The sequence below is a fragment of the Camelus dromedarius genome, chromosome 2, assembly GCF_036321535.1.
Source record: "Camelus dromedarius isolate mCamDro1 chromosome 2, mCamDro1.pat, whole genome shotgun sequence".
NCBI lineage: Eukaryota > Metazoa > Chordata > Mammalia > Artiodactyla > Camelidae > Camelus > Camelus dromedarius.
Window position 1 is genome coordinate 53416659 of NC_087437.1, and position 14550 is coordinate 53431208.

Sequence of the window (14550 nt, forward strand, 5' to 3'; positions counted from 1 at the left end):
CAGCATTAGTCCAGGGAATATAAGAAATTAAGGGTTTAGCCTCTGAATCCTCAGAAGGCTTAATTTTAGAAAGACAGATTCTGTCAAGTTCAGAGGAAAAGGGAGTGGGGAGAGTTTCAGAGAACGGGGGAAGTTTGATGGGAGAATTGGTGGGAAGGGTTGGAGGGTACAGTGGAGGCACGTGCACTGTAGAAGGAAAGGAAGAAGGAGACAGAGGCAGAGGCTGAGATGACGAAGCCGAGGGAGAAGAGCCTCGGGCTTCAGGAGCCAGTTTATGTTTCTCTCATCATTTGTTTACCTCAGTTAATCTTAAAATCTAATTTTGCAGAGAGGCAATTTTAGACTCCTGATAACAGTTGGGAAGCCTCAAAATACCAATCGAAAAAAAACATTCCACTCAGTTCTGGAAATGTTTGAGCTATTGTAATCCAGTTCAGTTTTAAGGAAATTAAGTTTGTGAATTTCAAAAGTTCTGCACAATGGAAGGAAAGAAGTCTTTCTTTTCCTGTTTGGGTTCTAAATGTCACAGGTGAGAGCTCCCCCTTCTGGTCTCCCAACCCTATGTAACAGATTTCTGTTAATTTTTCACATTGGGCAAACACTGTGATTCTTTTGATCAAATAAGATGAAAATTGAAGGTTTGGGAGTCAGGAGAGTTTCACTCTCCCTTTATACCATAATTATTTCAACACCAAGTATTGGTCAGATACTGCCTATATAACCTTCAACTTGTAGGAGGAATTTTTTTTTCTTACCTGCCTGAATAGTCTCCAAGCCCCAGAACTTGATAAACTCGGTGATGGGGTAGGTGGAAGTGACATTTGCCTGTAGCCTGTGGTTAAACCTGGGGAGAACTAAATGTTGTTCCAAGTTTGGGAACTCTCTGACTCCTTTAAAAGTTTTTCTCAGAGCAGAAATTAAGGGCCCAGATAACACATATTCCCAATTTTTCACTTAAAAATTATATAAGATATATAATATGTATGTACATCACATATATACACACATGCATATGTATGTATATAGATACATACACAGACATACATATCTTTTGAAGTTTGACAGGTGTTGTGGGCTGTATTGTGTCCCCTCAATGTTCTCATACTCCTGATCCCTAGAACCTCAGAAGGTGACTGTATTGGAGACAGGGTCTTTTTTTTTTTAACTGATTTTTCTCTTCTTGGCAGTGGGGAGGAGGTAATTAGGTTTATTTATTAATTTTTTAGAGGAGGTACTGGGGATTGAACCCAGGACCTTGTGCATGCTAAGCACGCACTCTACCATTTGCGCTACACCCTCCCCACCTTGGGGTTACGGTCTATAAAGAGGTGATTAGGTTAAAATGCCTAAGTCAGTATGACACACATCCTTATAAGAAGAGAGAAGGATACAGGCTAGCACAGAGGGGAAATCATGTGGGGACACAGAGAGAAGATGGCCATGGACATGCCAAGGAGCAAGGCCTCAGAAAACACCAGTCCTCTGACACCTTGATCTCGGACTTTCAGTTTCTAGAGCTGTGAGGAAATTAACTTCTGTTGTTGAAGCCACCCGGTTCACTTTGTTTTGGAAGCCCCAGCAAACGCATACAGCAGGGAGCTTGCAGAGGTAACTGTTGTCTGCCCTCCTGGCAGCTGGTTCTCAGAAGAGGCACACAGGCCTTGGTATAACTTGTGTAAGAGCGGTAGACAATATTCACACTCTAGTACTCTCCTCTGCCCCCTGTAAGAAGGAAACATGATTAAGTAGGGGTGCCATATGGAGTCTTAGACCCTCTTTCAACCAGGATCTAGCAAGAAACACAGCGTAAAGGGAAGAGGATGCATGGCTTTCATGAATACCCCTCGGTCTCAGCCAGACAGTGTATAGAAGCTGATTCTCACCACTGGTGCCTTTCCCCATCCCCTCAGCATTCCATTCTCTTTCCCTCCAGTAGCATTTGGCTTACCCAGGGCACTCCATATGGGGGATAGCAATAATAGAAAGGCCCAATTAAGGAGGTCAACTCATTGAAACATAAAACACTTTGGTTCTGATTAACGGCTTACCCCTGCGCCCCCTGGGTTAAGGCCCCGTAGTAACATCTTGGCCAGATTCCATACTGTTCCTGGCATTCGAAATTACACTGAAGCCATCCTGTTTGGCTACTTAAAAGCTAGTGTTACTAATACTAAAAGTTCAATTTCAAATACAAGTCAAAATAGGTTTTTCCCACATTTGAACACTTGCTATACCAGCCTGTGACTAGGGGAAGTGAGGTCTGCTTTTCCTACAGCCCTCCCCACGGCTTCTTGCTCAAACTCTTCTCCTCCCTTCAGGTTCTATCTAGAGCCCCACTAATTCCCAGCCTTGGCTGCACGTTGGAAAAACTACCAATACCTGGGTCCACCCCCTGAGATCCTGATTTAATTGCTCTGGGGAGACCTGAACATAAAGATTTTGAAAAGCTCCTCAGATGATTCCAGTATGACTCCAAGGCTGAGAACTATTACCATAGACTTAAAAAAAAAAAATTTTTTTAATGGAGGTACTGGGAATCGAACCCAGAACCTCATGCATGCTAAGCCCAAGCTTTACTATTGAGCTATACCAAACCCCCGCCATACACTCATTGCAGAGAAGAAACTGGGGAGAAGGCAGATGCTGCTTAAATCCCTGGTAGTGAGGAGACAATTGGGCTGATTCCCACTGGTCCTTTCTGGTATCACTGGGCTTTGCTGGTATGAGGGGTCCTTGCAGCTGTATTGGTGTTTTAGGAGAGGAGGAGGTGGGGGATCAGCTTAACCCCAGCCCTGTCGCTCAGTGCTGAGCCCCTCCCCCAACCCCTTCTCTGGGATGGGCCTCAAACGACTTGACTCCTACCCTCACCACCGTCTTCCATGTGAAGTAATTCTCTTTCACATGCTTTAAGGGTCACAAAAAGCTGCAGTGACATAAGTGTGTCCTCAACTTCTTCTCAGGCACACTAATTATAATAATAAAACAGCATTATTTGTTTAGCACCTGAATCTGTGCGAAGATTTGTATTGGTTACTTTATATGTGTTTTCTTACTGAATGACCCCACAATCTTGCCAAGAGATATTAATCCCTGTTTTATAAATGAGGAAGCTAAGAATCAGAGAAGTTTTATAGCTTACTCAGCCTCACACAGTTAAGAGTAACAGACCCACGGTTGAAATTCAGATCTGACTTCAAAGCCACATTTATTGTCATCATTTTATTCCCCCTGAACTCAGTTCCTCTGACAGTGTTAACCATTTAACATGTTACCTCCCTTAAATAACGCAGCTACATTCTACCAAGGACTTTCAGTGCCACAGTCCAAAGAGCAGAATGATGGTGGAAATTTCTGGTTGGCAGATGAAGGAAAATTATTTCTAACTCCACCTCCCACACTAATGCAGGTAGTGCTTGTGGTCAAAAACACACTTTGGATCTGCTACCTACTAGAAACATCCAGATCGGTGCAGATCCCAGTTTTAGCCACTCCCCGGTGGCATGTCTCACCTTTCTGTTCCCAGGACCTAGTAATCATTCACAGCATGCTGACAGATGCTTTAACCAGGGGTCAAGGTGAACATCCCCGGTTATACAACAAAAATGTTGAAATACTTTGTTTAAACAATTGTGTGTGTGTGTGTGTTTTGGAAAATCTGTATAAACGTCTCTGCTGTGGTATCGCAGAGCAAGGGATGGTTTTCCCATTTTAACAACATGAAGTTACTCCCTGCAGCACTGCCTTTGGTCCTGCTGGTCACTCTGCGGTTTTCCTCCGCTGTGAGTCCCACAGACTGCAATGATGCTGAGCCTGTGGCTCGGAAGGCTCTAGACCTGATCAATAAAGGACGACGGGATGGTTACCTCTTCCAGTTGCTGCGGGTCGCTGATGCCCACTTGGACAAAGCGGTGAGGAATGGCCCCTGGCAGAGCTGAGTGGGAGGTGACGTACCAGGGGCAAATATGACTCTGGTCCCCGAGCCTGTCGCTTTGCACAGTGGACTGGCTTTGGTCAGGGCTGTCTGTTTCATTTCCGAGTTGCTCTAACTGTTCTTTTTCCCCTCAAACTAATGTTTGGCATTAGTATGTCCTTAACTCTGAACCAGCCTATAAGTACTTATAAGCACTTCTGTGGAGCCCAATCAAATGCTAAGCCCTTAAAAGAGAAAGATTAGAATAAACCATGGGCCTTGCTCTCAAGGAAATCCTAAGTGGCTCACATGCACACGTAGGTGAACTGTGTAAGACAGGATGTCTTCAAGTGACCGAGTGAGTGGTATAGATGCTGGAATGATCTGATGAAAGGAGATCTATTAAGATGGGATGGGAGAGGGCTTCAACTGGGTCCTGAGTAATGAGCAGGATCTGAATAGGACGATGGCCTTGGTAACGGCATCCCAGAAGAATTCCAGGCATACCGCCTCTGTGTGGGGAGGGAATCAGGAAGGAAGGTGTTAGGGACCAATTGAACAGAAGCAGGGGGTCTCCAGAAGTTCTCTGTGAGCTTGGGAGCAGCCATCATCTTGGAAGAGAGACTGTAGGCTTATCTTGAAGAGAGCAAGCCTGTTCTTTCCACTTAAATTATATGCTCATTTTGGAGTGGATTTGAGGGCTTGATGGATATTATGGAGGGAGGCCTCCCTCTCCATCACCTCAAAAAATAACCTACCCTTTGGTAGGACCACTGAAATCAGGGAGGCTAGACCATGGGGAACCAAAGAGGACAAGCAGAGACATTTATACTTTCTAAACTGTTAGAGAGAGAGGCATGAAAGGTTGCAGAGAACAAGAGTGCAGGAATTCAGGATTCAGCTAACAATTTAGTGACCATCAGTCCCATTCCAGGCTCTCTGTCACCAGATGAATTGGCATAGTGCTACCTCTGAGTGGGAATTTGGAGGGTGGGTGAGAGGGCTCACTGTGTGCCTAGGGAGATGGAGGCAGGTGGCAGGGACACAAACTAGGAGCTACTTCACGTGTTCAGGAACGAGGACATGAGGACCAGCCCCGGGCAATGGGAATTAGGGCAATGAGAGTGAAGAAAAGACGAGAGATGTTTCAAAGAAAGACCATTTAAGGTCTGGTGACCGGACAGTCTTTAAAGACTAAGCCAAAGCTAAAGACGAAGAAGAAGCAATAAATATAATGGTGTCATGGACCAGACAAGGGAAGTTGAGGGGGGGAGTTGGTTTGTAAGAGAAGAGGGTGAATTTAGCTTTGGGCAAGTTGAAATCAAGGCAAGAAATCCAAGTTCAGGAATAGAGCTGCATGAGAGGATACAACCACACACCCAGACTGGAGGCCATGACGTGGCTGCCATCACACATTCTAGGCTGGTACCTTCAACACCTCCGTCCAAACCAACACTGCTTTGTAGTGACGGCTTTTGGAAATTCATGGGCAAGGGGAGGGGATAGATCAAGTGGTAGAGCGCATGCTTATCATACATGAGGGCCTGGGTTCAATCCACAGTTCCTCCTCCAAAAATAACCCAATTACCTCCCCCCACAAAAATCAACAAAAAATAAAATAAATAAAATCAAGCCCCTTCTCTCAAAAAAAAAAAAAAAATTCAAGGGCAGAAGCAACATCGTGACCAGTTAAACAGAACATTTGGAAGTAACACTTTGAACTTTTTATTTACATAAACAGATCAAATGACACAAAGGTAGGACATATGCAATGACTTGCAGAGGAGCAGGAACTCCATTTAAGAAATAAAGAGATTGTTTTTATTGAAGAAGCTCTGAGCTCCCACGTGCCACTCACCCACTGTTTTCTTGGCGTTTCCCAGGAATCCATAGCGGTCTATTATTTAGTCTTGGACGTGAAAGAATCTGACTGCCCGGTCCTAAGCAGGAAACACTGGGATGACTGTGAGCTAGATTTTTCTAGACGTCCATCTGACATAGTAAGTAAACCAGGTACAGTTCTCTTCCTCTTAGCGTTCTTGACTTCTGTCTGTTCTGCTCGCCCAGGGCAGCCGCACACCGGGGCTACCAAGTAAAAGAGTAAGAGCAGCTTCTGCCCTTGACTCATGAAGACTCTGTTAACCTTCAGTAATATTTCTTGAGAGCCATCCCCGGGAACTCAGTTCAAGATAAGTCAGTGGGGTTTGTGGCCCTTGCGATAGCACGACCAGCTGTGAGACCGTGGACAAATCACCTAACGTCTAGGAACCTATGAACTTTTAACTGTGTCCTATGAATACTGGTCCCACTCACACAAATGACCAAAGGGCTTAGTTGCAGTCAGCACGAGGAATAGGGTCTTGTTCTGCACACTGCACGTGGGTACTCGGATCCCAGGCTCTCTGCCACAGGAGGAGGACACAAGATGAAACTGAGCACAGACATAAGGTTTCAGTTCCGGAAAATAAGACGTTTACATACACAGGAGTGTGAACATTTTTTTCCTCTTGAAAATGGGATATGGCCGTGATCTATTTAAACAGTTTCTCCAGGGTCCTCCTGAGGGTTTGGATGCTTATAGCATCCAGCTCGCGGAAACATACTAAGAAAATACAGGTTTCGACAGAGGATTTGGTGAGAGAAAGTACAAATAAATTTTAAATGGATAGTAGGAGTATGTTGCCTCATTTTTTTCTCACATCATGCAATTTAAATTTTAATATTAGCTCATAAAAACAGCTTTATAGATATAGTTCATACACCATTAAGTTCACCCTTGTAAAGTGTACAATTGAATGGTTTTTCGTATATTCACAGAGTTGTTTGACCGTCACTACTATGTAATCGCACTCCATTTTCACCATCCCAGAAAGAAACCCTCCCATGAGTATTCCTCTTCATTGACCTCTCCCTCCATCCTCTGCAACCAATAATCTGCTTTCTGCCTCCATGGATTTGCCTATTCTGGACATTCCATGTAACCGGAATCACACATGTGGCCTTTTGTGTCTGCCTTCTTTCATTTAGCGTAAGGTTTCCAAGGTTCATCTGTGTTGGAACAATTGTCAACTTCATTCCTTTTATGCCAGAATAATCTTCCATTTTATGGACATATCATATTGTGTTTATCCATTCTTTTGTTAATGGACATTTGTGTATTTTCCACTTTTTTGTTACTTGTGAATAATGCTACTATGAACATTGGTGGTATTAGCTTGTTTGTTTTGTTTTTTTTTAAACATTTCTTTAATTGAAGTATAGCGGAGTTATAATATTGTATTAGTTTCTGGTGTCCAGCATAGTGATTCAGTTATACATACATATATATATTTTTTGTGTGTTCTTTCTCATTACAAGTTACTTCAAGCCGTTGACTACAGTTCCCTGTGCTGTACAGCGGGACCTGTTGCTGCCTCACTGTTTTGTTCGCTCATATTCAGCCTGAGGAAAGCAGGATGCAGTAACCTACGCCCCTCTTTCTTACAGGTGATCGGACAGTGTAAGGTGATAGCTACAACATGTTTGGATGAATCTCAGGATCTCAGAGTGAATGACTTTAACTGCACCACAAGTTCTGGTATGGTCATCTGTTAAAACTCCAATTAATTCTAAATTAATATAAGACTCAGTCACACAGTGGTGTTCCTCATAGAAGACTGTGACGTGCAGATCAGGAATCTTCCTGCCCTTATGGACTCCGTTATTGCTTGCTCTCTTGAGGAGAGAAAGGAGAAGGATTTCCCCTGTTACTGGCATAGCTTCCTTTAAATAAATTCAATATATAAAAGTAGAAATTTGCAAGAGGCTCTGAGGCATCATGGTAGAGAAAGGAGGCGCTGGGGTCAGATACATGTGCATTTTAATCCCGACCTCATTACTTACGATGTGTGTGGTCTTGAGGGCACGTTACTTAACTTCGTCAAGCTTTCCTCCTTTGTGAAATGAAGATCATAATAGAATTATCCCTTCGGGTACTTCTCAGAATGAAATAAGGTCTATGTAATACACTTGGCAACACTTAGCTCTCAAGTATTGACTTCAGCATCTGAAAGTTGTACATATGGTATCTCATTTATTCTCACAAGACTATGAAGTAAAGATTATGATACTTTCTGTTTTAGTAAAATAACTGAGGCTCAAAGAGATTCAATGACCTGACCTCGGAAACACAGTCAAAGTGTGGCTGGACTATTCCATCAGTGTGGACTCTAAATTCCATGCCCTTTTAATTTATTTTTTCAAAAAGAATTATCACAGAATTCCTTTTACACTAGTAAGTCTTAACATGGTTCAATATACAAAAATTCAACAGCCGTGCAACTCCCTCAGGAGGTTGCCTTAAAGAAAAATTGAGCTGTGTCCCCTCTCTCTCTGGGCAAAACTTTATCTTCACGATGCCTCTCTCTGCTTGGCTTGAACAGGAAGAGTTCACTAAAATATTAACATTTTGAGTATTGGGGGGCATCACGATAGGGGTCACAAGAGACACTTGACCATCAGAAGGATCTGGGTTTAAGTTTAGTGCTGCTACTGATCGGCTGATTTGATCTTGGACAAGATACTTAACTTTTCTAACCCTCAATTTGTTCATCTGTAAAATGGAAGCTATTGTTATTCTCACAACCATGTTTATAAATATTAAGTCCCAGTGTCCGTATTGCTGCTTCCAACCCAGTAACTGCAAAGCTGCCAACTTCTTTCTCCAGTCTCCTCGGCACTGGCCAACACTAAAGACAGTCCAGTACTCTTTGATTTCTTTGAGGACACTGAGCTCTACAGAGAAGAAGCTGACAAAGCTCTGGAGAAGTACAAAAAGGAGAATAGTGACTTTGCCTCTTTCAGAGTGGACCAAGTGAAGAGAGTTTCAAGAGCGGTGAGTCCCCACTCAGGTTTAGCTAGAGTCTGAGGGCCCAGGCTCCAACCCAGCGGTGGAAACTCAGCAGCACCAACCCTCCCGCTGGCCTCACTCAGCAGCTGCCTTTTGAATAGAGACCCCTGTTGCAGCCTCCACTGACAGGACTGCCCTCAGTTTTTGGAGTTGTAGGGAGGTGTGAATATCTAACAGGGAAAAGGGAAAACCCAAATGAGAAAGAGGGCAAGACAGAAGTGCGTAATAGGGTGATGAGTCATTAAAATCATCTGGTCTGAACCTCCTTGTATTATGATGGAAAACCGAGGCTCAGAGCTCCTATCTCCCACAGCCAGCGGTGTGACTGGAGCTAGACAGTTCTGCTCCCAGTCTAGGGACCTGAGTGCTTCCCACCCAGAGTCATCTCAGAGCGCAGTTAGTTGATGTCTGTCATGCATTTTGAAAACACAAAGTTAAATAGAGCATGGTGCCTACATGCAATGGAATGAGTACAATGCAACTCTTAAAAACCATGTTTTGGAGGTATATGCACTGGAAAGAGCTTCAAGATAAGTTGCTAAAGGAAAAAGCAGGCTGTAGAACAATACTTAGACTATGAGCCCATTCATATTAAATAATTAGGTATATCTGTGTGTGGGCAACAAACAGGAAAACGCTGGAAGGAGAAACCCATCAAATGGGTGACTGGTACCTCTGAGAAGGAGGGGTTGGGGTGCAGGAAGGACGATTTTTTTCACACTGTGCTTGATTACATCTGTATTATTTTACCTTTTCAATGAAATAGTATTCACCTTACCTATCACTCTTGTGACAGATTTGTAAAAGGCAGAGGATATAAGAAAAATGGCTCATACTGGGGATTTTGAATTCTCATGGTGCTTTACAGTATATTGGACAGTAGGAATCTACTGCTTTTTTTTTTTTTAAACGTTTCACATTCCTGAAACGTCTTTGATCCAATTTGTTCCAGAGAGGAGAAGAGAGAACCAATTACTACGTGGACTTCTCAGTGAGGAACTGCTCCAGATACCACTTTCCAGGGTACTTTCATGTGAGTAGAATAAGCATACGTGAAATACTGGGGAACATTCAGAGACTACTTACTTCGTGCCAGGCACCCTTCTGAGTGCTTTACATATGTGCACGTATTAACTCCACCTTCACCCAATGAAATAGATAGTTTTATTCCTGATTTACAGATGGGGAAACTGAGGCACAGACAAGTGAATCATGAGAATATAATTTATATTATATATGACATATACCTAAACTTAATTTTTTTACCCATTAGGATTAAAGATGTAGCGAAAACTAATAACTAGCTTGTATTAAGTATGAACTGATACCTGGGGGTGGGTGCGGGTTTAGCTCAGTGGTAGAGTGTGTTCTTAACATACACAGGGTCCTGGGTTCAATCCCCAGTACTGCCATTTAAATAAATAACCTATTCCTCCTCCCCTGAAAAGAAACAATTAAATTAAAAACAAAAAAGAACTGACACCCAAGGGTGCTTTCACCACTTCACCTCATTTACTCCGGACAGTGACCCATCTGACAATTGAGGTGGTAACTGAGGCTCAGCAAAGTCAGGATCCTGCTTGATGTTCATAACCCAGCTGAGATTAGCATCCAGTCCTCTAGATGCTTGGTCCCGTGGGAGCATTCCCCTAATCACTTATACATTGAAACTCTGGTACCTGCAGGAGGGTCTTGACACTTGGCATTCAGAGTTTGCAAACCACATATATTATTGCCTCATTGGAGCCCTATGACAACCCCTCTGAGGAGAAGCTAGTGTCTGCCTCTGTTTCCCTGGGACAGAAGGGCCTAGAAATTTAAACACTTACCTAAAGGCACTTAGCTGGAAAGTATTAGGACACAGGATTTGAATGGTGGCTTCTGATTTCAAGTCCAGGATTTTTCTGATGTTTGGTAACACATTCTACAGGACTGAAAGAAAGGAGGCAGTCATCAGTACCTTTTCCGGCTGTTCGACTTTTCAGCCTGAAACAGTTCTATAGTCCTGCTGAGTAGCTACCAGAAAAGACACCTCCTCCCCAACTCCCATCCCCACAAGCCCCTTTCTTGGTGTGGGGAATGTGAACTCGTGCAGAAACATGGTGGATGTTGGAGATGAGGATCTCGAGCCTAAGTGTTCTCCAGCATCATCTCACTTAATTAAGCCTCTCGCAGCCTGTGAGTAGTTAGTATGATAAAACGAGTGTTTTACAAAAACTAAGTTTCAGAAATTTTATGTAACTCCCTTAAACTCACAACTAGTAAACAGTGAAGCCAGGATTAACATAGGTCTGTCCGATTCCAAAACTGTACTCAGAATCTCAGTGCTTAAAAGTCTCTTTTAAGAAAGAGTTCTCTTCTGGTCCTAATCTAACTTTGACAGCTGAGTGTAGGGGCCTCTGGGACATAGGCATGCCAGCCACTTGTAGCCTTGGAACTCAGGATAGGGTCAGCAGACCGTCACTTTGACAGGGTCTGTGCAATCCTACATTTATACTGGCTCCTTCCTTTCCAGCACTTTCCTCCAAGAAGCCAGATGAAGTTGTGCAAATACTTCTTCTACATCACTCTTCACTCTCTCTAGGCCCAGGCAACTCAGGTCTTCAAGTTGAAGGCTGGCCTGGAGGCAAGGCATCAATGACATGGTGCTCCTCCCACAGCCCCTGGGGAAGCCCAGCACTGGAGACCATTAGTGGAAGACCACAGCAACTGGGAATGAAACCCACTGGAACCTGCACTTTCCCCAAAGTGTTGACTAGGAAAGATGGTTAAATAGCTGATGGGGAGATTTGATAATATTACCCAGATTTTTCTAAAGCCTGTCTTCCTCTCCCAAATGTCTGGAAGTTCAAGACAAGAACTGGGCATCTTCATACCACCTGCACACACATGCTCAAATACACACACAGAGACACTAGCAGGTTTCTGTCTTCTTTGTAGGTCTTTGGATTCTGCAGAGCGTATTTATCCTATGATGCAGAAGCCTTTGACTTGGCACCCCAAAACATTGTCATAAACTGTGAAGTCTTCAACCCTAAGGTGGGTACCTAAGTAGCCTTTGTCATGAGCAATGCCAAATTAAGTGCTGTTTTCACACACATAGTATATTTGGTTCTTATGGCTCTTTGTGTGTAGTATGTATGGGTGTGTGTGTGAGAGAGAGAGATGAAGGATGATGGGGAGGAGAAATACAGAGAGAATAGGCCCCAGGGGAAAGTACAGGTGCTGGTATGACACAAAAAGAATGAAATTTTTTCTAAGAATTGGGGAGGGATAATATTTGCCAGAAAAGTAAAATCATAACCAATTCAAGCAGCCTTTGATGAACTTGAAAGTGGCCTTGGAGTCAGGACTCCAGGGCTGACTCTTAATAATTTCTGGCTTTTATTAATAGGCATAGAACCTAAGAAGAATGAATGAACTTAAAATTTACTATATAAAGGTATATGAAATAAGATTCAAAACAATATTTTACATAGGTCCCAGACAGCTTTATTCTAAACCAAGATATCCTTCACAGAGTTTTGTTTTTGTTTTGTTTTATTTTTTGGTTGAGGGGGTGGTACTTAGGTTTGTTTGTTTGTTTGTTTTTTAATTATTTATGTATTTAATGGAGGTGCTGGGGATTGAATCCAGGACCTCGTGCATGCTAGGCATCACTCTATCACTGAGCTATACCTCCCTCTCACAGTATTTTTGATATCAGCAAAAAGAACAAACAAACAAAAACTGACCATGATCCAAATGTCCATGTACCAAACCAAAAAAAAAAAAAGGAAGAGAACAGGTTTGAACATGGTTCCATAAATTTCTTTAAAATTAAAATCTAAACAAGAAGAAATAAGAAGAGGTGACATGCTTATCCTTTAGAAAGAGATCTTTCTACCATAAAGCCTCAACTCTCTTGAGAATATAAATTATAAAGCACTAGTTTCCCAAATGTTGGTCCACAGATGAGTACCATTCTATAGTATAATTTCACCAGTTTATGTTGAAATGAGAAGAAGAAGAAGAAGATGACATTTATTCCATCAAAAGGACCATCCTTGAATCTGAGATTACCTTTCTGACTCTTCGGTTACCAAGATATTATTCCTATTGTGAAATAATGATGGTGGTAGATGATAGTTTTGTTTGTATTTAAAATGCCAACTTGGCTAGATAAGAATTTGAGGAACCCTTTTTTGGTATCCTACTTTTAAAATTAATTGTAGAATTTAAAAGTGTGGGAGCCATTGGTCTAAATTAAACATCTAACTTCTTTTGTGTTACATGATGATATACACTTTATTGTGTCCTTCACCAGGAGCACCATTTGGGCCATCCCCTCCACTCTGGTGAGCATGAACATCCTCCTGCTGACAGGCCTCCATTTAAGCCTGGTGGACCTAGAGGTCACCGTCATCCCTGTAAGCCACATGAATTTGGATGCCCACCTCCTCTAGAAGGCAAAAGTCACTCAGGCAGACCACCATTTCCAGCAGGACCTCCTCCACCATTTCCAGCAGGACCTCCTCCACCATTTCCCCCTCCAGGGTTAAGATGCCGTCACCCTTACTTTGGCACCAATGGGGCCCATGGACCCCCTCATAATTATAGTTCAAGTGAGCATCATCCCTATGGACACCGTCCCCATGGACACCATCCCCATGGACACCACCCCCATGGACACCATCCCCATGGACACCGTCCCCATGGACACCATCCCCATGGACACCATCCCCATGGCCATGATTTCCATGACCATGGACCCTGTGACCCACCACCCCATAACCAAGGTCCCAAAGACCACCATCGTCGTGGCCCACCACCTAGGCACTCAGGAGAAAGAGGTCCAGGTAAAGGACATTTTCCCTTCCATTGGAGACAAATTGGATATGTTCACCGACTCCCTCCACTAAAGACAGGTGAAGTTCTTCCTCTTCCCGGAGCCAATTTTCCCAGCTTCTCATTGCCAAACCACAATAATCCCCTACAACCAGAGATTCAGCCCTTTCCTCAATCAGCCTCTGAATCATGTCCAGGGACATTCAACAATGAATTTCTACACATCTCAAAGTTTTTTGCATATACATCTCTAAAATAAAATCTGATGTCCTTGATTGGGGCAAAATGAATCATGTTCTGAATTAGAACCATAAATAAAATGTGACCAGTAATAAATGCAAAATTACAAGTGATTGTAAACTTACTTTCATACTAAGGATGGGGCAAAATGTGAGTGGGAGAGGAAACAGCATGAGAAGAGAGAGACAAACAGAAAGAAGAGGAAAGATCTCAGTGCTACAGATTAGAAGTTAATTCCATCACTGACTACCACACCACTTGAGCAAATCTCTGACCCTCAGAATTTCTTTCTTTCCTGGACTTACCTCCTTTAATTCTAGAATCTTTCCTCTACTAGTTCCTATGCTGCAGCGGGGCATGCCAAGGAGGGATGTATTCTCACTTAAAGGAGTATCCGATAAAAGTGACCCAAATTCTCTTCTACTTGTTTTTACTAGTCCTCTCAATTTCCTTTTGGAAAAACAAGTTCTCTATTCAGTTATGAAGGAAACAAAGCTCGTGCTGTAAATTGCAAAAAAGACTACAAGCAGGAATCGTGACCATAAATTCAGGTGCACAGAAAATATCACTTTATTTTAAGAATAAATTAATTTCTATTTCAGGTTGCCATCCTCACTGAGCTAACAGGGAGTGGTAGGAGTTCCTGCTACTCTGCTCACAAAGTGGTGCCACGGTGTTTGGGTGG

The 14550-nt window shown here is 42.9% G+C and overlaps 1 protein-coding gene across 1 annotated transcript; it reads left to right on the top strand.

The window, feature by feature from the left end:
- The first annotated feature begins 3680 nt into the window (after nt 1-3680).
- On the top strand, nt 3681-13954 carry HRG (histidine rich glycoprotein). Its single transcript, XM_010976145.3, has 7 exons — nt 3681-3908; nt 5794-5910; nt 7397-7487; nt 8617-8783; nt 9751-9831; nt 11739-11837; nt 13105-13954. The coding sequence occupies exons 1-7, from the start codon at nt 3717-3719 to the stop codon at nt 13882-13884; spliced, it is 1527 nt and encodes a 508-aa protein (XP_010974447.1). The 5' UTR covers nt 3681-3716; the 3' UTR covers nt 13885-13954.
- The last annotated feature ends 596 nt before the right edge of the window (nt 13955-14550 follow it).

Bases quoted from the DNA above. Each gene is read 5' to 3' on its own strand.
- HRG (XM_010976145.3), top strand. From the start codon at position 3,717: ATGAAGTTACTCCCTGCAGCACTGCCTTTGGTCCTGCTGGTCACTCTG. The intron at 3,909-5,793 runs GTGAGGAATGGC...GGCGTTTCCCAG, and splicing joins ATGCCCACTTGGACAAAGCG to GAATCCATAGCGGTCTATTA. The intron at 5,911-7,396 runs GTAAGTAAACCA...TCTTTCTTACAG, and splicing joins CTAGACGTCCATCTGACATA to GTGATCGGACAGTGTAAGGT.